This window comes from Oryzias latipes, chromosome 2 (assembly GCF_053564925.1).
Source record: "Oryzias latipes strain Hd-rR chromosome 2, Olatipes_Hd-rR_3.1".
Lineage (NCBI taxonomy): Eukaryota > Metazoa > Chordata > Actinopteri > Beloniformes > Adrianichthyidae > Oryzias > Oryzias latipes.
The window spans coordinates 50,942,784-50,962,885 of NC_136238.1; the positions used below are offsets into that span (position 1 = coordinate 50,942,784).

Here is a 20,102-nt window from a genome sequence, read left to right on the forward strand (position 1 = left end):
GCTGCTCTGCCCCCCAGCACTGGAAACCTCTACCTCCTGACCTCAGAAACATTGGCTCTCTCTCTAAAAACTCAACTTTTCCAACTTGCCTATTCCCCCATAACTTGACATCCTTAGCCTATTTTTTATGAGTGCCTATAGTCCTGAACACATTACTGCTGTTTGTTTTACTGTCACCGTTATTATTATTATTAAATCTTCTCTTACTCCTCTTACTGCTCTGCAGTCCATCAGCCAGCTCCTCCTGCTTCATTCTCCTCAGGAAGTTCACTGTGATCTTCATCACTGACTCTCTGCTGCTCCTCTGCTCTTCATCTTCATCCTCCAGCTCCTCCTCTTCCTCCCTGTGACTCAGAAGCTTCTGGATCTTCTTCAGCTCCTTCTTGACAAAAGTGACAATGTTGTCCTCCAGCAGCTGCAACAGAATTCCAGATGAATGAGCCAATCAGAGTGAAGTCATGGAGCCAAACATCAGCTCCATGTTGGACACACTGACAGTCCACTGGTGTCCAAAGTGCAGCATGGAGACGACTGTGGACAGAATGATGGGAAAGTAGTTGTTGTTCATGTACAGACCAGAAAGATGGAGTCCAGCTGTGTTTGATGCTGCTGGACAGACGGACCACTGGGAGTCTCTGAGCTCTGCTGGTCCAGTCTGTGGAGAACCACCAACAATCAGATCCATTCTGTCAGTGCACAGAGGCTAACACAAGGTGAAGGTCATTGAGGTCAGACGTGGATGTGAACAGTGAAGCAGATGAGTGTCTGTGGTGGAAAAACATTTCTGCTGAGAACCAACAGCTCAGTCTGCACATTAGCAATAAACGTACCTATAGTAACGGCTTCCTATTTTTAATTGATATTTACCAGTTTATATTTAAAATAATCTTAAAAATGAACTCAAATAGGGTCATATGATTCTAATTTTACAATGAAATATTCAGATCTAGAACATTAAACCAATGGATCACATCAACACTCTGTCCATGTCTATAGAGAGTCAATAATGTGTCTTTATTGTCTTTGAGCCAAAGCCCAAAGGCTTCACCTGATGAACCAGTTGGTGTCCAAACTCAGCATCTTTTACAGCTGCATTGTTCAGGTGGTCCACCAGAAGTAGGTTGGAGATGTTCACATCAGCCCCTGCTGACCTTCTTTGTGAATTCTTTACAGATTTATCAATGACCATCTTGGGTCCTGATGAAGTTTTAGTCTTGGATGCACCAATACAGCAGCATGAGATCTTAGAACCAATTAAAGCTTTAAATCCTCTCTATCTCCTGGCTTGGATGACCTGCTGAATGATTCTCTGCAGCTTTTTATGTCTTCCTAGCAGTTTAAATCGAGCCTGTATCACTTTACTTTACTTTAAATCTCTCAGAATGTGAATGGTATTGCCAATCTCACTTTTGAATAGTGATTATAAAACATTGGCTAAACTATTAGCCAGTCGGCTGGAAGAGGTCCTGCCTAGCTTTATTTCCAGCAGCCGATCTGGTTTTGTTAAGAATAGACGCTCTTTTTTCAGTATTGGTCAACAAAAGCCGAAAGAGGAAGAAGAAGGTCAACTATTTAACATTTCATGTGTCCCCAGAGTCAGTGAATCAGTGTCTCCTTTCTATGGAAGCAGAAAAGGCAGGACTGGAATGAGTGGGAATATATTTTTGTTTAGCAGCTCTTTTTTATCTTGGACTAAGCTTCTATCTGCCTCTTTGAGCAACAGAAAGACATTTCTAAAGATAGGTAGTTACTGTTGTTCCCAACGTTTGGACAGTGGTGTCCCACAGAGGTCAATATTGGGACCTAAATGATTTATTTAATATGTAAATGATCTATTTATGTCGTCAAATCTCCTACAATTAGTTCTGTTTGCTGATGACACAAATGTTTTTTGTGATGGGGACGACTTACAGAAACTAAGGTAACCATGACAAACTGAAAACCTGGTTTCATGTCAATAAGCGTTCACTAAACGGGAGAAAAACATTTGACTAAATTATTATTAAATTATTACAGCCCTTTAAAGCTGGGATCCCCAGAGCTTCAATATCCAGACTGCAGCTGCTCCAAAACGCAGCAGCCAGATTTATTTGTGGGACAAAGAAGTTTGACCACCCAGCCCCACCCAAAGAGGGGATGCACTAGATCAGTGTTTTTCAACCCGTGTGCCGTGGGAAATCAGCCTCATTCACTGATCTAAAATCATTTACCAACTCCAGGATTTCAGCTCTGTGTTCATCCAAACATCCTGATAAAACACTGAGTAGTTAGAATATGAAAGATGGAGGATTTATTTCATTTAAATTATTGTTCGGGGTTTTTAAGCCACAATTTCTCTCCTTTTAGGAAAATCAAGAGTCGATCCACTAAATCATATTTCTGATTTCTGCCAAAGTGCTGTGTGATCAGGTAACCCCACCCATCTGCAGGCTGCAGGTCTCCCAGAGCTCAGGTGTGACCGTCTCTACCCCCCCTGGAGGAACTGACTGGGAAAGATCAAGTCAGGAGATGGCGCTGATGAGCAGACGTTGGGAAAATGAATGAGTAACAAGTGTGTCATTGTTTGGCTCACATGTGTGAGTTCAGACCTGTATGTATTCTGGGAAAATCCCATGATGCACCTGGAGTGAGCAGGTCAGACTGTAGACATGCGTCTGTCACTCCTGTAGAGAAGTGAAAGTCTAAAAGGAAGTTTTTGACCTTCATGTCATTTATAGACTAATATCTGAAGTTCAGATTTAAAGACTGTCAGAGTTTTAGTTTTCTCTTGTTGTGAGGAATTGTGGGTAAAAATCAGTCAATGGATCAATCTTTAACAGAACTGTTTAACATCTCTGACACCATATTTGAAAGAGAACCTATCTTCCTCAAACGTCTTTAACATTTATCTTTTGACAAAATACCAAATTCCCTGCAGCAAATGGAGCCAAAGTTCAGTGGATGAACTTCAGGAAGTAAGGATCTGTTGATCATCTGGACTAGAATCCAGCCTCCTTTAACTCTGACAAACACTCACTGTTCCACTGCTGAAGGGATGTCCCTGACATCAGAAGGTCCAGGTCCAGGTCCAGGTCCAGGTCCAGGATCAGGTTCAGGTTCAGGTCCAGATCCAGGTCCAGGTTGGTTCCTGTGAAGAATGAAGTTGCTGGTGAGCTCTGACATGGAGAAGATGATGGACAGTTGGAGATGTTCATCTCACCTCTGAGCTTTGCTCTGGTTGTCATGGTTACCATCTCTGCTTTTAGAGGGAGGGGCTCCCTCCTGTGGCTCCTCCCACTGATCCATGCTGCTGGATTCACTGGATCCACATCAGCTCACACACACCTTCACCTGCAGAGGAAACCCTCCTCATCATCAGAGGAAGCTGCCATCAGCTGCTGCACTTCTGCTCTCCCTCCACCAGGTGGAGACATGGAGCTGCAGCAGCAACATTTCCATTCAGTCACTTTGACACAGAAACAACAAACTTCCTGTTTCTACACTTCAGGAAACATGAAGCATCAAGAAAAACAGACAGAAATCAAAGAATGAGGAGAAAAGAAAGATAGAAAGACATGAATTCTTCCTCTTCCATTTATTAGAATAGAGCAGAGAAAGGACAAACCAGGAGCAGATTCTCCACTGTGTTTTAACGTTTCACATCAAGACTCTTCCAACTGTAGCTACATGTTCTGGTCGTTACAGTCCAGTCTGAACACGCGTGTTGAAAGTGGGTTTCAGAACCACATTCACCGTATTCCTGAATGTGAACGTAGCTTTAGAGGAACCTCCAGACACAGAATCAGATCTGAGGTTTCCTGAACTAAAGACAGAGAACAGGTCCAAGAAGAAACCTGACATCAGCTGAGAAGAGGGGCGGAGCTTCAAGCTGATTGACAGGTTGTTGATCTCAGTGACAGTTGAAAAACTGGAGGTCAGGTCATGTGACCTCGTGTTTTATAGGGAGACTTTTTGAAGGTGATTTAAGTGTCCTGAAAATGTGCAACTGTTGGAGCTCTGACAGTTCTACATCTGCTTTAAAGCTGTTTGTTCCTCAGAGTTCAGTCCTTTCCTCCTTCCAGATGTGCCTGACCCCCCCTCATCTGTCATCTATTGAAGCAGAAACTCTGATGGAGCTGAAGGGAGGGGCCTGACTATTTCCTGGAAACAGCTCCTTCTGATCATCAGTCAGACTCAGAGGAACAGAGAGTTTGTTCACATGCAGCTCAGGAAAATGGCTGACAGTAGTTGTGTTTCCATAAAGTTGTGTTTCCATACAGTTGTGTTTCCATAAAGTTGTGTTTCCATACAGCTGTGTTCACAGGTGGCAGATTTCAATGTTAAGTCAATGGTACAGAAGCAATCCGAGGTCCTGCGGCGCCATTTGAGTAACGTGCCGCGGCGAGACACAGTTACAAAATCTGATCTCTGTTGAGGTCGTCATGTCAACCAATCAGGGACTAGGCTTTGAGCATGTGACCTTTTCAGAGACAGCGGGTTGGAAACCCATCCAATGGTGGATGGAAGCAGGAGTTCTCCTCCTGAACATCCATCCATCCATTTTCTTAACCTGCTGTACGCTTCGGGGCAGCGGCGTTTCCAGAGTTTAATTTAGAAATTACCAATTGAAGTTTGACTGATTTCATGTTTTTACACAATTACTGGTGTGACAATATTTGAGACGACCATTGTTGTAATATTGGACTATACAAATAAATTAAAATGAATGAAATTGAATCTCTGATGATCATCAAATATAGAATTTGAAAAAAATCCCATTCTGAATCCTTTCATATTTTCTCTGATACCAAAAACTTGCATTTGTTTTTGTCACTTGATCTGCATGTCATGATGACGTCAGCTTGCCGTCTGATTCACTGAGACTCATGGATTTCTTAGGCTCAGTCAGGTCGGCCAGTGATTGGAAGGTCGGCGGTTCGATCCCCATTCCCCCAGCCAGCTGCACTTGTGTCCTTGGTTAAGGCACTCCCCCCTCCCTGCCTCCAGTGTGGTTCCACTGGTGTGTGAAGTAAGGGTTAATGGCCAGCGAAGTGTGCGGTTATTACTTTTTAACGCACGCCGCAGAAGCCTGAACGTAACATATAGTCCGCGTCGCGCCGCACCACCGCTGCAGTCAAGATTCAGTGATATATGCTGATCGTCCTGATGGGTTGAATAAAGCATCAGATCAGAGAGAAAGTTCTCCTCTTTCCGCTGGTTTTTGTCCAAATGATGAAGCTAAAGGTTGTTTTAAAGAAGACGGCGCAGTGATACAAAACATTTAAGCTAGGTGACTGGAACTTCTTTTTTCACCGTGTGGTTATCAGGTTTTAATGCACACCCAGCAGCCAATCAGAATCCAGTATTCAACCGGACCATGGTATAATGTGTGTGAATGTCCCAGTGATGGTCAGAGGGGCTGTACTGACAGCCACGCCTCTGTCATTCTGCCCCAGGACAGCTGTGGTCCATCAGTAGCTACCATCACCAAAAATGAATGAATGATGGACACAATGGAAGAAGATACATTATTATTATTCCTTAATGTCCTGAATCTGTGTTGTTATAGTATAACTGATCACCAGATGATGATGTTTAAGAGAAACATTTGAACATGTGTGTAATTCTTTATCTATTTTATCATTCTGTGTTTAATTAATGTATCTTTAAAGATTCACATTCATGATGTCTTGTTTTTGTATCATTTCTGCTTTGATTGCTTGAAATCAACCATTTCCAGTCCAATGAAATCCTGATGTGAATAAATACAATCCAACTGACATAAGTCATTCAAAGCACAGAGACGGATGAGAACAATACTTTGATTGACAGCAGAAACATTCACATTTCTGCCACGGTGCTAGCGCTGCTCATCATCATCATCATCACCCCAGTGGCTCAGAACGTGAAACCTGCTGGTGACGTCACAAACTACATGAATTTACTGTCCTGCAGTCGCTTCAGTTAAGCTGAATTTATTAGAGTTTCTAACACTGTAGATGATGAAGACTTCACTGAAGGAGGAGGAAGGAAATACTCAACTTCACACACAGACTTAGAGAAAAAGACGAGATCAAAAAGAAAGCCAGCGTAGAAAGATCTATCTCATCCAGATATGTCTCTTATTTAGCACCAGTCTAGAAAATGCAGTTCACGTCTATTTTTCCCTGTGTCTGCTCAGACCACAAACACACCACCCTCCTCTTCCTCAGCGCGTTCACAGATGCAGCAAGTCAATGATCAGGATGTGGTTCAAGTTTCAATAAACCCTGGAGACGATCGTTTGAAAAGTAGAAACGCCGCTCAGGAGTTCATCACAGCAGGAGTTAGTCACAGTTCTCATGGTCAGACTCAGTAAAACCAAACTACATTAGTGAGAACTAAACACGCCATCGTGGAAACGACTGGACGACTTGGAGTCTAAACTGGCTTTAGTGTGGGAGGGGCTAAGGATGAAGCCATTTTGGGGAATAGTGATTCTCCAGAGGAGCTGTGATCCAACAATTCTGCACTCTCAAGCTTTGATGAGACGCTGAGGAACCTCTGGTGACCCCACTGTAACCACGACAACCAGGTCTCCCCAAGAACACATCTTCATCACTGAAAACACTTCTCTCCTGTTGATTTTCTTCAAACGTTGAGGTTAAAGTATTTATTTCTATAAAATACTTTGTCTTAAGGCAGCAGATCATTTTTTTATGTTTTGTATAATTTTAGATGATTTTACTGTTTTTAAAAGGAAATAAATCACAAAGACTCACTGTGAAGAAGTTGGAGCCACGTCTCCTTCTGCTCTGTCTGCTCTGACATGGAGAACACTCCTAAATTCTGAATAACCTGATCCAGAAACACCTGAACAGCAGTAGGTGTGTCTGTGTTAGCCCCTCCCTGTAATCAGACACCTGAGAGAGTCTCTGCCTTACAGGAAATGGTTCAACTGCTTTTCTTTATTAACCAAGTAGAGACACGTCAGGAATCTGAAAAACAGCAGATAAAAATGACAGCAGGATGTGAAGAAAACCACAGGAACAGGAAACACTAACAAGCAGCACCAGTGTGTGCATGTGTGTGTGTGTGCGCATGTGTGTGTGTGTGACTGTGACTGTAAAGCGCTTTGGGCCTTCAAGTAAAGTAGAAAAGTGCAATAGAAGCAAACGCAATCTATTGTTAGAAACGGGCCGCCATCCTGCAGGTTTAGATGTTTCTTTGCTCCCCAGATGTGAATCAACAGCTGATGAACCACCTCCTGCAGAACTTGAAGGCAATTCAACCAGGAGCAGGAAAACAGCTAAACATCCAGAACAGTGACCTTCAAGGACCAGGATGGGAGACCACTGATATACAGTAACAGCAACAACAATACTAGAAATGGAAATGCTTTACACTTTATTTGGGCAGCACCATCATCATCAGTATTAGACACTTTTTCAAATATTAAATACATTAAGTACATGAACCGTGTCGTACTCAATGTGGCTGACATGCTGGACATGAATACTTCCAGATTTTAACCAACAAACACACTGACAGCACTGCTGAGGTACAAGCAAAAAAACACGATTATGTAACAGTACCTGATAAAAATATTCTCTGAAACTTGCAGACTATCAAATCCATGAACCAATTTGAGAACCAAATTAAGATAAAAAAAAAGATGGAGGAGAAACCAGTCCACATACTGTAGATCATAGCAGTGGCCTTAGAACCTGCTCTGCCCTACATTTGTGGACAAAGACTTTCTTGAGCTAGGCCTCTTCCCACCCAGGTAGAGTGGCACATCTCAGGACATCAGCTGTAAGACAACAACATTCAAATCTGGCATGAGTAAACTGATAATAGACAGCACATAACAGAGATAACACTTCAAGCTAGAAGCAAACTGTAGTTTTATAAAAGCAGCTTAAGATTACGTTTCTGTCATCCCTAAAGCAGCCACACGTCGCCTGAGAGGACATCTGTTTCAGTTAAAAGAATTGAAATACAGCATACTATGGGCATTAAATACTTAACAAATAAGGTTCAAATCTGTTTCATTTCATTTTTCATGATACAGTCCAGATCAAACATTTAAGAAATGATCAAACGTCACATTTTGCATGGCTGGCTCTTAACGAGGGAAAAATAATACCCATGAGGGCTGATCGTGTCAGACTGCAAACTGTGGAAGAAGATATTTCAACGTATAAATATTATGGTATGATTAAGAAGTTTATGGTCAATATTTTTTAGATTGTTCAGAATATTTCCATTAGTGTTTTAAAGTAGAGCACTTTGGCTTAGCTCTTTGTTCTGTTTGAGACTGAAGAATTACCCCTTAGTGGTACGAAAGTAAAGGTTGGAAAAAATCTAGAAAACTTCATAAAGCCACCCTTTAAATTGTATTTTATATTTCTTTTACTGTGACACAATCCTGCTATTTAAATCAAATTACCCCAAAATAAGGATTTCACAGCTAAATTTTAGGTTAGCCAGGGCTGCTCATTCCTGGTCCTTGGGATCCATCACCCTGACTGTTTCCAGATCTCCAAGCCCTGCTAGCTGTTGATCAGCTCAAACCAGACGTCTCCACATTCTGACTGGATGAACACACCTGGTCCAGGTAATCAGCAGCCAGCAATTCAGGGAGAGCTGGAAAACAGGCAGGTGGTAGATCTCAAGGACCAGGGATGAGCAGCCCTGAGTTAGATTAATTAGAATAATTAACTGCAGGTCATGATTAACTAACACACCCAAAAATCAATCGCATGGCAGCACTCATAAATATGTACCTTTGCAGAAACTGCAGGGTTGAAGCAGGTTAAAGCAGAAGTAGCTTCTGAACATCAGGCACAGAGCTGCAATGTTGTTGTGTACGATGGAGCGGTCCAAACTCAGCATGAACCTCCATGGGGAAAAGAAAGACTGTCCCACAGACAGAACAATGGATGAAGTAAACATGTCACTCATGTACAGTGTACAAAGACAAAACCTTTAGAATCATTTAATATTTGAAATACAATAACAGTTGGAGTCAACAGCAGCTGCTGCAGCTGCAGCTCGTCTGCATCTTCTCCAAGAACATGGCATCCTCCTCATTAGAGTAGCAGAGCAGGAGAAAGAGCGTCTCTTTAACATCTCATCTCTTCTGAGCAGCTTCTGCTCTCCTACCATCATCTGCAGCCTTTAGAGTCTGGAAAAACTTCTTGCTTTCATCATTTCTGCAACAAGAGTGCAAACCATTTCCTTCCTTAGTCTTGGGCCAGGTCTCTTTCCCCTCTGCACAAACTCCTCAGAAAACTTACTCCATGGAATTTCAAAGCTGTCCTCCCAGTCAACGGTCCTCGGCTTCTGGAAGATGTGGATGATGAACTTCTCTGTGACAATAACAGAAGTGATGATGATTGTGGTGGTGAGGTCTCAACAGATGACGATGTGCTGTTCTCTGGCGTTTGGTCTGCAACAAAAAACAAACAAACAGTGTCAGTGTATTAAGTTTACACTGACACTGTCAGTGTGTTACCCATTCATATTCATATCCACTTCCGTGCATTACAAAAACTCATTTGTAATGTTTGAGACTCACATTTCAATTTCCACGTTTCCGGGCTTGAACAGGTCTCTAAGCTGGCAGTGAGTCAGCCTCTTCTATGAATCCTAGATCCATTTATTCCAATGGACTGCAAGTCTTCTTCCAGGTAGGACTTCCATAATGGCAGTGTGGAGGAACATGGCTTCTGATTCACTCATTTTCACATGTAAAGAATTTAGATCACCTTGAATCAGAAAGAAAAAAAAACACGTACACACATTTGATACAGCACAAAGTAAGATCTGGAGAGGTTTTTAAATATGTATATGATTCACTAAAATCCTCCTAAACACATGTCCATAACCAGCTTCAAGAGATGACATGACAGGCCAAACGTCTGCAAGATGATGTTTTAAACAAGATAAAAGGCCTTTACAGCGTAAAAATGCACATACAGTGAAACTGCACATTTTGAAGTTTGCAATAATGTAAATGGTCTGTGGTGTCGTCACACTGTGAATGGGATGAACCCTGAAGAGCAAAATGTCTTCCAACAGTTATTTAGCGCTCACGCGTTTGGAAAAATATCGAGGCTCATGTAAACTCTGCACTGCAAATAACTCTTCAATGTGTCTATGTTTTATTACAAAAAGCACAAGTTATCCTTTTTAACATTTAATAATTACTTATACAGCCACCGCGAGTAGCCCAGACGTCTGCAGTAATGGCGGAGCTAGCTTAAAACAGCTTTAGCATTCAACTGAGTTCAGAGTTGGAGGACAGAAATCGCAAACTTACCGTGCAAACTTCAAACATTTTCCTCCAATATTTTCCAGACAAGCAAAAGAAATGTTGGAGATTCATCCCACGGCTTGTTAAAACGCAGAATAAATATGAAGGAAAGAGATTCGTCCGTTTTTGGGTTCTTTCCATCCATGCGTGTTCGATAGTCGAGAGTGGTAAAACAAACAAGGATTCAACCGGTTTAAAAATACACAGAGTTTATTTCCCTGACAATAGTTCTAAAGCACAGTTTAAAACATTAATGCAGATATATCTGGATTCTCAAGTAAAGATCTACTGACGCACAAGTTACATGCGAATTACTCGTAGATTTTCCTAAGAACAATGGAAAACTTAGAAAACAGTCTTTTTAAGATGTGTTTGAATCTCCGCCTTCCGGAAAGATCATGGTCGCTGGTCCTCCACCCCTGGTCGCTCTGATTCGTCAGCTGATAGCCCGCCTGCTTCCTCTGGCCAATAGCTGACGATTGCCAGCTTCGGATCCGCTCCGCCTCTCGGGGGCCCATTTCACCGGCGCACACAGTCCGATGATCAAGAGAGTCCCCATCTGGTCAGAGTAAATCATTCCTGGACAACTCAAGGTTCCTTTTACCGGTATCCAGAGCAAAGGTCAGCTTCAACCTCCACATGAGAACACGAATCTTAGCACTTTCCCAGGGGAAGAATCTTCAACCCAGATGGTACAGATATCGCCCATGGCATATTTATGGCACCTAAGAAAAACACCTAAGTTTGCACAAAGAACATCCTATGTCTTCACAGGATGCTGCAACCATAAAGCAAAAAGGAATGTCACTCGACCATAAATCTGGATAGTTCAAAATAAGTTCACTTCACACTAAGGATAAAGCTGTAACATAATAAAGAATAAGATATTAAAACATACATTTTCTACATTTATATTAAAACATACATTTTCTACATTTCCCTCTCTTGATCACACAAAGTGTGATCACCTAAAAGATTTAACACTACAACACTCAAAAACAACAAAACATTACAAACCTAACCGAACCTGACAGCTGTGGTCTAAAGCCCGCACAATCTGAAACACAAAATATTTCAAAGGAGTTAGGCGTCCATGCATGAACGGGCAAGCGAAACCTGTCGGAGCATCAGTAAACATTCAGTGGTCAGTCTGACAGGAAAAGTCTTGCGCCGGTTCCGTGCTCCTGCGGCAACCACCCCTAAGGATGCTCATGCTCACAAGATCGACCTAACCCCTTGTCACAATTCCATAAATAAAAGTGACATAGTACAAGAAATAAAGTAGTAAATAAGGTAAACAAACAAATTCAATGTCTAAGTCAGTCTAATTCAAATTCAAATAGCAATTATAAAAGGAAAGAAGATAACACTTCCTGTAAAGAAAAGAACACCTGGAATTAAGGGGGAGGAAAGCGAGACATGTTAAGGCAGAACAAAATCACACAAACTGATTTGACAGCTGGGGTGGGGGAAAAGGATCACTGACAGGTAACATGGCATAATGGCCATGCTCACAATCCTTGTCGCCCACCGCCTTCTCTATGAGGCGTGTCAGAAGTGACCTAATGCAGGGAATGCAGCAACAACCACACAGAGTGAGAATAGCTGTAAAGACGGCAACTGCAACAAGAATAGAGGAGATCAAATTCTTCCAGGGACCAAACACTTTCATCCAGTCATCCCACATGGATGTGTCAACACCTGAATGGTCCTTCATTTTCTTATTTAATGTGCGTATACCTTCAATAGCAACTGACAACTTACCCCCAGCTTGCGTATTATTGGGGATAAAAGTACAACACTGATCACCAAAAATACCACAAACACCAGATTTCTCCGCCGATAACATATCTAATACAATTCTGTTTTGGAACGCCAGTAGAGACGTAGCCTTCAATTGTTCACGCACAGCTTCAAAACCTGCAACAGTGTAATTGCCTAACTTCTGAACATTGTAATGAATGTATTTAATTCTGTCCACATTTTTATTAGGGGTAATCCATAATAAAATACTTTCAAACCCAGAAGCCACCTGATTCACTAATTTATACTCATCTGGAACGCCTCTAGGGACACCAAGAGAGTCAATGTATGTCGGATCATTCTGGCCCATCCAGCCCGTTTTACGCTTGGAGGCTGGTGGGTCAGCGGGGGTGCGACACCTGTCAAATCCATCGGTTGAATAAAAACGGGTAAGATGAAAGTGACCAATGCACACCGTCCGGCGGCATTCAGGGGTAATCTGTCAAATATTTGATTTGTGCCACACCATATCCAAATGTCCGCTCGTGAGAGTGGCTGGAAATGAGTCAGTGTTATTACACCAATTGTCAGTAACATTACCTATAAATCGACTACCATTTCCATAACGCAACACGAAACATGAGAAATTCTGAGGGGCCACACGTCGGTCAAAAACAGGCTTACTTTTATCACTGGGGGCCAGAGGATAAAAGCAATCCAGTTCCCGACAGTCCGGGCTAAAAGGAATCATGTTAGTCATTAAGTCAGTGACACATTCTGCTGGAACTGCTGCGGGAACCACACGCAACAAAGGACGGGGGCCCATACACACAACACAGTCTTCCTCTATTACATTTTCTGCTTGTTCGACCATCAGCAACCAGTTGTTAGCTTCCCCGCTGATGCCTGTCACAATCTGGAACCAAACATCTGTGGAAGGAATTCCAGTTATGATGTTTACCTTTCCCGGAGAGTCAGAGCCTGGTCCTTTCCACATGGGGCTAGTGGGAGTAGTAATGTTAACATGCCATGTCTGGACAGAAACCAACCTGTCAACACGGATCTCACCCATTTGCCCACGCACATATAAACATGCGGGAGCAACTGGATGTCGGACTAACTTCCGAATATGATTCAGTAGCATCCTGTTGGTGGTATTGGATCGGAAAAATTTGTCTGGTAGTGTCGACACGGAAGGTGAAAAGCAACTCAGTGACTGTGAAGTTGGAAATTATTTTAGACCAATTTTGAGCTGGAGGTGTCCACACATACGTACCTTCTCCCCAAGATGAATCTGCTGTGGATCTAAATATTAGTGTTAGGGTCAGTAACCGTAAAATAAAAAACAATAACCAAAAACCATATCAGAAAAACAAAACACAAGACACAAGAATCATGTTACGCCTGCGCAGGGGAGAGCAGCAAATGTGAAGGAAAAAGTCCACCAGTGTTTCTCTTCTGAAAGGTCTGCTCCACCTCGTGCAGTCATCAAGAACACAAGTGGGGAAGTGGGGAAGAAAAAAATTCAAGATAAAGAAGAGTTCATCAGAGACAGTCGTATCACTGCCTAATCAACCCAGAACAGTGTCGTAAAACTTCCTCATCCGTGCCGAGGATGAGTGAACCAGATGAACACACACACACAAAGCTGTAGACAAAGTGAAAAAGGTCAATCTGAGTTACCATTTAAACATTCTTCCTAAACAAATACAAGTAAACAATGATAATAATAAAACAATTTGACGATGATAATAAAACAAGTTCCTTAAGACTCCCTAATGTCCATCTCCCTCTCTTGGAGTAGAAACATTGCAGAGTCAAACAGAGATAAGGCACAAACACAAAACCAGATAAATTGAAAGGAAAAATATAAATTGAATAAAAATTGAACATAAAATAGGAGAACAACAAACAGATCAGTGCACAGTTCAGATTAACAGGCGTCCTGTCCACGGTCCTGGGAAAAGCAAGATCACAAGGTGAAGAAATGAAACCACTTATTGTCGTTGCCTTGCAGCCGTGAGGTCTGTCACCCTTGTCGTTTAGCATTGACCTCAAGGGGTAGTAGGTTCCACAAAACAAAGAAGAAAATGTCTTCCATAACCACAAAGACTCAAGAAAACCATCATTTCTCTTACTGTCTCTGGACATTTATGCTGCAAAACAGACTTTCTATGCTCCGTAGACATTGAAGAACCTGTGCTGGAAACAGTTGTACCTAAAAATGGGACTTCCCTTCTGCAACGTTGCAAATTCCTGTTAGACACTTCAAAACCCAAATCAAACAACGTCAAAAGAAGATCTTTCATTACTTGCAGGCAGATTTCAGCAGTCGGTGCCGTTAGCAGGAGCTAATCAACCTTACATCAAAAACACAACCCTCTAATAGCATAATATCCTGTCGGAGAAACTTTAAACAGTGATTGAAAATGCCAGGAGAATATTTAAATCCTTGTGGCAAGCTGTGTACTGCAAACGGATACCTTTATACTGAAATGCGAATAGATGTCTGCTATTTCATGTAATGGCATGCAAAAGAAGGCACTTGCTAAAGCAATAGCAGTGAACCACACACAAACCACACACATTGTGGGGTTAAAGTTGACAGCATGCTATGTGGATCAGGCACAGGGAGGACTGGAGTAATGGTGACTTCACTAACAGCCCTTAAATCATGTGCCATGCGATAAGTTTTATTATCTGCTTGTAAAACCGGTCTCAAAGGAGTAAACCGTGAAAAATATGAATGCTCAATTACACCAGAGTTCCACAAACCAATCAGAATTTCCTTCATCTGCATCCTTCACTCAGCTGCACTGAGATCTAAAAACATTTGTGCTCCTGCAGTTACCTGAATCTCCACCGGGGAAGCGGTGAAGCATGAACAAACATCAAATGAACCTGTTGACCATGAAGCATCAGAGAGCGTTTTTAACATCACCTCTGCATCTTCATGATCCGTCTTCTCTCTGCTGCGATGACTGACAATGCAGAAATGCTCCAGAGCTGCGGAGTTAGCTCTTGAATGCAAAGTTATCCTGTACATTTTTATTGAGGGAGAGAAGTGAACACCTGAAAATCACAGTTTAGACAGTTGTTTTGTTTACATCCCTCTCAGTCATGGGTCTGAGTTGTCGAGCTTCATGACCAGGGGAGTGCTAATTCTATGTGCAATACAGGTGTGACTAACTTCCGGTATCATTGCAAATGTGAGTGTGTGAATACAAAATAAACTATACACCCTCTTGACCAATTTATATGTCAGTGTAGTTTAAATACCACGTATGGCCATCTACCTGATGAAATGCTTCCCAGTACAGTTGATCATCCTCTCTGTCATAATAGAATGTGCAGTTCAGGTCATCGGAGGCGGAAAAATATTGCTTCTAGGACAGGACTCATGGCATCCAAACCCGAAATACATGGACACACCTGGCGTTTCAGGGCCCTCTGGATCCAGCAGGTGTCAGCAGCAGGGGTTGGCTGTGGGGTGTGGCATGGCATCCAGTCTGAAAAAATGCTGGCTCCTGTTTTGACAAAAACGTTCCGTCCCAACAGATTCACAGGCGTGTGTGGTGAATGCACAAATGAATGTTCCACCATCTGGTCAAAAGTCAGTTGGATGGTCTTTTGCCGGGTTTGAGGAGTCATATGTTCATTTGTCAGAGCTGATGGAGGCAACCGGCAGTTTATAGAGGAACACATTGCACCAGTGTCCATTCATGGAGTTACCTCTGAGCTTGAAAGGGACCATGGCTCCTACATCACCAAGTGGTATTGTCCGACTTGCCACCTGTGGTCCTCGCCACGGTGGAGGAGCTTGGAGCGGTTGTGGGTGCTGTTCATGTCCTCTGCTCCTGGTCTGTGCATTCTGCTGTTGGGTACCTTGTTGTGGGCAGTCGTTGCCATATGTCCTGAGCGCCACAGATGCCATTTCCAGCTGCTGCTGGGGGGTCCCTGGGTGGCCCACGCCTTCCAGGAGGGGATACCCGTCCTCCCGTCCCGGCCTCCGATACCTGAACATTGCTACAGGTCCTGAGGGTATTTAAACTCATCATGTTATGTGCTTTTTTTTTTTTAAACACCTTCATTATCCAGAGTGGATTGTTCCTGCAGTGTAAATGACTGTTTTTCAGTTGTTCAACTCCTCCCTTTGTCCTTTTTCTTCAAATGTGCTCTGCAGTGATGAATCAGATGTATTTTAAATCGACTCTTATCACCTCGCAGACGCTCCGATGCATTCTCCATGCATGCAGTCATGGCTTCATTTGATTAGCGGAGCTGACCTGAGGGTCAGACCCCCCTAACAAGGCTCCTTCCTGTGAAGCCAAAGAACTGAGAAATGCTCTTTTTGTCACTCACCCAATGAAGCAGAGGGGGTTTTCTGTTTAAAGATTTATGAGGTCTCAGGACGGCTCTGCACCTTTCCTGCAACATTAAAGCTATGTGCTGCTTGGAAAAAACATGTTGTTACTGCAGATGTTGTTAAAGCAGATTTGTTACTGTCATGCTTTCTTTTCACCATCACCAACTCTATGGATGCTAAAGTTGGTTAATCAATGATGAAAATCAGCAAAGGAAAAAAACCTTAAACTTTTCTCTGAACTATATGACGGATGTGGAGCAAAATCTTTGAAAAATACATTGTTTTAGATGCATACTGGCAGCTAATCATTCACTTTTAATCCAGAAACAAAGACAATTTGTTTTGACTTACCATTAAGGACTTGCTGTCCTACAAAAAGAATTCTGAGAAGTGCTAAAAGCAACAAAATTCCACAATTTAAGCTTTTCCTTATTTAACTAAAAACACAATTCACACTCTAAACCACAACAGGTTCGTTAAAACACAGACAATCAATACGCAGACAATAACTTTTAACCGTTTTCTCAAAACCACACCAAAAGACATAACACAACAAATTAGGCACCTTACAGATAAACAAGATAAACCATTTCACTGAAATGAATCGTTTATCACTAGCATTAACATTCATGTTCTCCCTTCTTCTGTTCTACTAGAACCAGCACCTTTCCTTACCTTACCATACCTTTCTGTGTCCACAGACCCTCTATCACTTCCAATGCCGTTCATTTCTACTTTAATTCACTGCTTTGTCCTTTCCCCATTCTGTACAACATCCACTTACACTGTCTTCAAACTATAATTACATCAAAACATGGGATCTGCTGCAAACTATCTTTAAACACCAATAAATCCTTTAACACCAACACTAAGTAATCTGAGAAATATCAAAACATATAAACATATAAACTAAATTAAACATTGCAAACATTCTTTTTAAGGGAGTCCGGATCTAAACCAACAAATACTTACAATTAGTGTCAATAGCATTACTTTTTAGCAAAACTTAACTAAATCATGGTAATTAGGAATTACAAAATAAAGTAGAGACATTTATTCAAAATAAGAAAACCGAAATAATTGCAAAATCATTTTACACAAAATATATTAGACCGATATTATTACCTTACTGTGTTTTAGAAAGATTTGCCCAACTTTAGGCAAATTCCAGAGAAAGTTAGGCTACGTTCGACAGAGGCAGAACAGAGACCGTTGCTGCAGGCTGCAGCTGCAGTCAAGCTGCTGTTGTGGCTTAAACTTCCATCGGAAGCGCTGCTCATAGACTCCTTTCTACTTAAAAATCTTTTTCGTCGAACTAAGACCACTGAAATTTGTTTTTATCGACGTCTTACAACCGAGGTCATGACCACGCTCAATAACTACAATGTCAGTTGTTATTTTACCACAAATTAGTTCGCAAACTCTTAAGCCTTGTTACGTGAAAGTTTAGCGCAGGTTGAACATTTCGGTCTCCATGGACGCCGTCACGCCGACCACATGGTACAAACAAAGCCAATCAGAGCTGTCGACGCATTCGAAAGAAACTAAAACGTCCCGTTATTGGCTAATTCGAAACAAGATGGCCACGTCCATAGAGAAAACATTTCACACAGAAACATGGAAAATAAAGCCAAAATTCGCTACTTTCAAACAGTTTTTCATCCCATACTTTCCAAAATCTCATGCATACATTTCATTCATAAGCAGTCACGTCTCCAAAATCTCATACATTCAGTCCGTTCATCAGCGATCACGTCTGTATTGTCATCAGTCAGTCGTCAAGTCATGTTGTCGTTTTTGTCCTGACAAAATGCACAATTTTCCTCATCTTCTGTCAAATTCAGCGCTCATGTTTATTTTGAATCCTTCTTTGGTTTCTCTCCGCGTATAAAAAAATAATTCGTAGAGGCCGAAGCCTCCTTGGTGTTTCCGAAAATCCTAGACGCGCAAAATTAATTCCTATAATAACTCTGTTTTTTGTAAGGGATTTCTTAACAGGTTGAACAGACACAAACCTAGTCAATTTGCTGCTTTCCAAATATCACAAGCTCCCAATTTGCCAACGTTCAATTTTTACAGGCCGAACAGACGAAAAACCTGCATAATTTATAAATGTCCAATTTTTCAAAATTTACTGCTGTCCAAAGTGTATATTTTGCCACCGTTCAATTCGCTGTTCTAGGGAGGGTGAACCCAACACTTATTTACTGGGGTGCGCTCGCCCGTTCGTTCGTATAGGGTACACTGTGCCACTCATACAATCGACTTCTCCTTTAATTTGAGATCATCAATACGCAGACTTTACAAAAGGCTCTGCTCACCATGATTATGAATGAGGCCTCTGAAGAAGTCGACCGCATGGCAGGAAGCATCCCCAGACTTTACGTCGAAAGTCTCAGAAATCTCGTAATAAGCCACTATGATGTGGTCCAACCGGTCTGGTCCGCGTTTCCTATTCACCCCCGACTTCACGTCTCGAGGTCACCAAATTGAAGGAAAGAGATTCGTCCGTTTTTGGGTTCTTTCCATCCATGCGTGTTCGATAGTCGAGAGTGGTAAAACAAACAAGGATTCAACCGGTTTAAAAATACACAGAGTTTATTTCCCTGACAATAGTTCTAAAGCACAGTTTAAAACATTAATGCAGATATATCTGGATTCTCAAGTAAAGATCTACTGACGCACAAGTTACATGCGAATTACTCGTAGATTTTCCTAAGAACAATGGAAAACTTAGAAAACAGTCTTTTTAAGATGTGTTTGAATCTCCGCCTTCCGGAAAGATCATGGTCGCTGGTCCTCCGCCCCTGGTCGCTCTGATTCGTCAGCTGATAGCCCGCCTGCTTCCTCTGGCCAATAGCTGACGATTGCCAGCTTCGGATCCGCTCCGCCTCTCGGGGGCCCATTTCACCGGCGCACACAGTCCGATGATCAAGAGAGTCCCCATCTGGTCAGAGTAAATCATTCCTGGACAACTCAAGGTTCCTTTTACCGGTATCCAGAGCAAAGGTCAGCTTCAACCTCCACATGAGAACACGAATCTTAGCACTTTCCCAGGGGAAGAATCTTCAACCCAGATGGTACAGATATCGCCCATGGCATATTTATGGCACCTAAGAAAAACACCTAAGTTTGCACAAAGAACATCCTATGTCTTCACAGGATGCTGCAACCATAAAGCAAAAAGGAATGTCACTCGACCATAAATCTGGATAGTTCAAAATAAGTTCACTTCACACTAAGGATAAAGCTGTAACATAATAAAGAATAAGATATTAAAACATACATTTTCTACATTTATATTAAAACATACATTTTCTACAAATACGACAAACGGTCGTCAAAAGTCTCTCGTTCTCTGCACTTCTCCCGCTTGCAGATTCCGGCCCGTTGGTGACGTCACCACTGAGTTTTCCCTCCCACTGTGATCAACCAATCAGAAATCTGTGTCACGTGAGGCTGTGATACAGTTTAAAATTCAAATCGGGTTACTCCAGGCTTCAGTTTGTTCAATATGATGCAGACTAAAATCAAGAAAAAAGGAAATATTTTCAGCTTGTAAGGCTGCATGAAGGGTGATTTTTAAAGACAAAGATAAAGTAACTCAAACTGAACCCCATAAATCTGTACCGTCCTAAAGTTGATTTATTTATTTGATTATTTTTATTTATGTATTTTATTTGTTTGTTTCAAATGTACAATCTATTGTTTGTT

General features: G+C 41.9%; 1 protein-coding gene and 2 long non-coding RNA genes across 5 annotated transcripts in view; 1 reads left to right on the forward strand and 2 right to left on the reverse strand.

Moving 5' to 3' along the window:
- Nucleotides 1-6,910, reverse strand: part of LOC144988945 (NACHT, LRR and PYD domains-containing protein 12-like) — a 192,959-nt gene extending 186,049 nt beyond the window's left edge. Inside the window, exons 1-5 of one of the 3 annotated variants that reach the window (XM_078940351.1) lie at nucleotides 6,741-6,852; nucleotides 3,200-3,330; nucleotides 3,017-3,127; nucleotides 577-655; nucleotides 217-415 (exon numbers count right to left, since the gene is read on the reverse strand). In XM_078940351.1, the coding sequence (XP_078796477.1) occupies nucleotides 217-415; nucleotides 577-655; nucleotides 3,017-3,127; nucleotides 3,200-3,285 (475 nt within the window). In that variant the 5' untranslated portion in view covers nucleotides 3,286-3,330; nucleotides 6,741-6,852. Of the gene's footprint in view, nucleotides 1-207; nucleotides 416-576; nucleotides 656-3,016; nucleotides 3,128-3,199; nucleotides 3,331-6,740 lie in introns of all 3 variants that reach the window. The other 2 variants (XM_078940346.1, XM_078940354.1) reach the window with 2 other exon arrangements.
- Nucleotides 1-18,210, forward strand: part of LOC144989566 (uncharacterized) — a 368,718-nt gene extending 350,508 nt beyond the window's left edge. Inside the window, exon 2 of the long non-coding RNA XR_013653824.1 lies at nucleotides 14,047-18,210. This is a non-coding gene — a long non-coding RNA (uncharacterized LOC144989566). The remainder of the gene's footprint in view (nucleotides 1-14,046) is intronic.
- Nucleotides 7,396-9,985, reverse strand: LOC144989532 (uncharacterized). Its single transcript, XR_013653779.1, has 4 exons — nucleotides 9,542-9,985; nucleotides 9,261-9,412; nucleotides 8,748-9,176; nucleotides 7,396-7,771 (listed from the first exon to the last, which is right to left on the reverse strand). It is a non-coding gene; the product is annotated as an uncharacterized LOC144989532 (long non-coding RNA).
- Nucleotides 18,211-20,102: the final 1,892 nt, after the last annotated feature.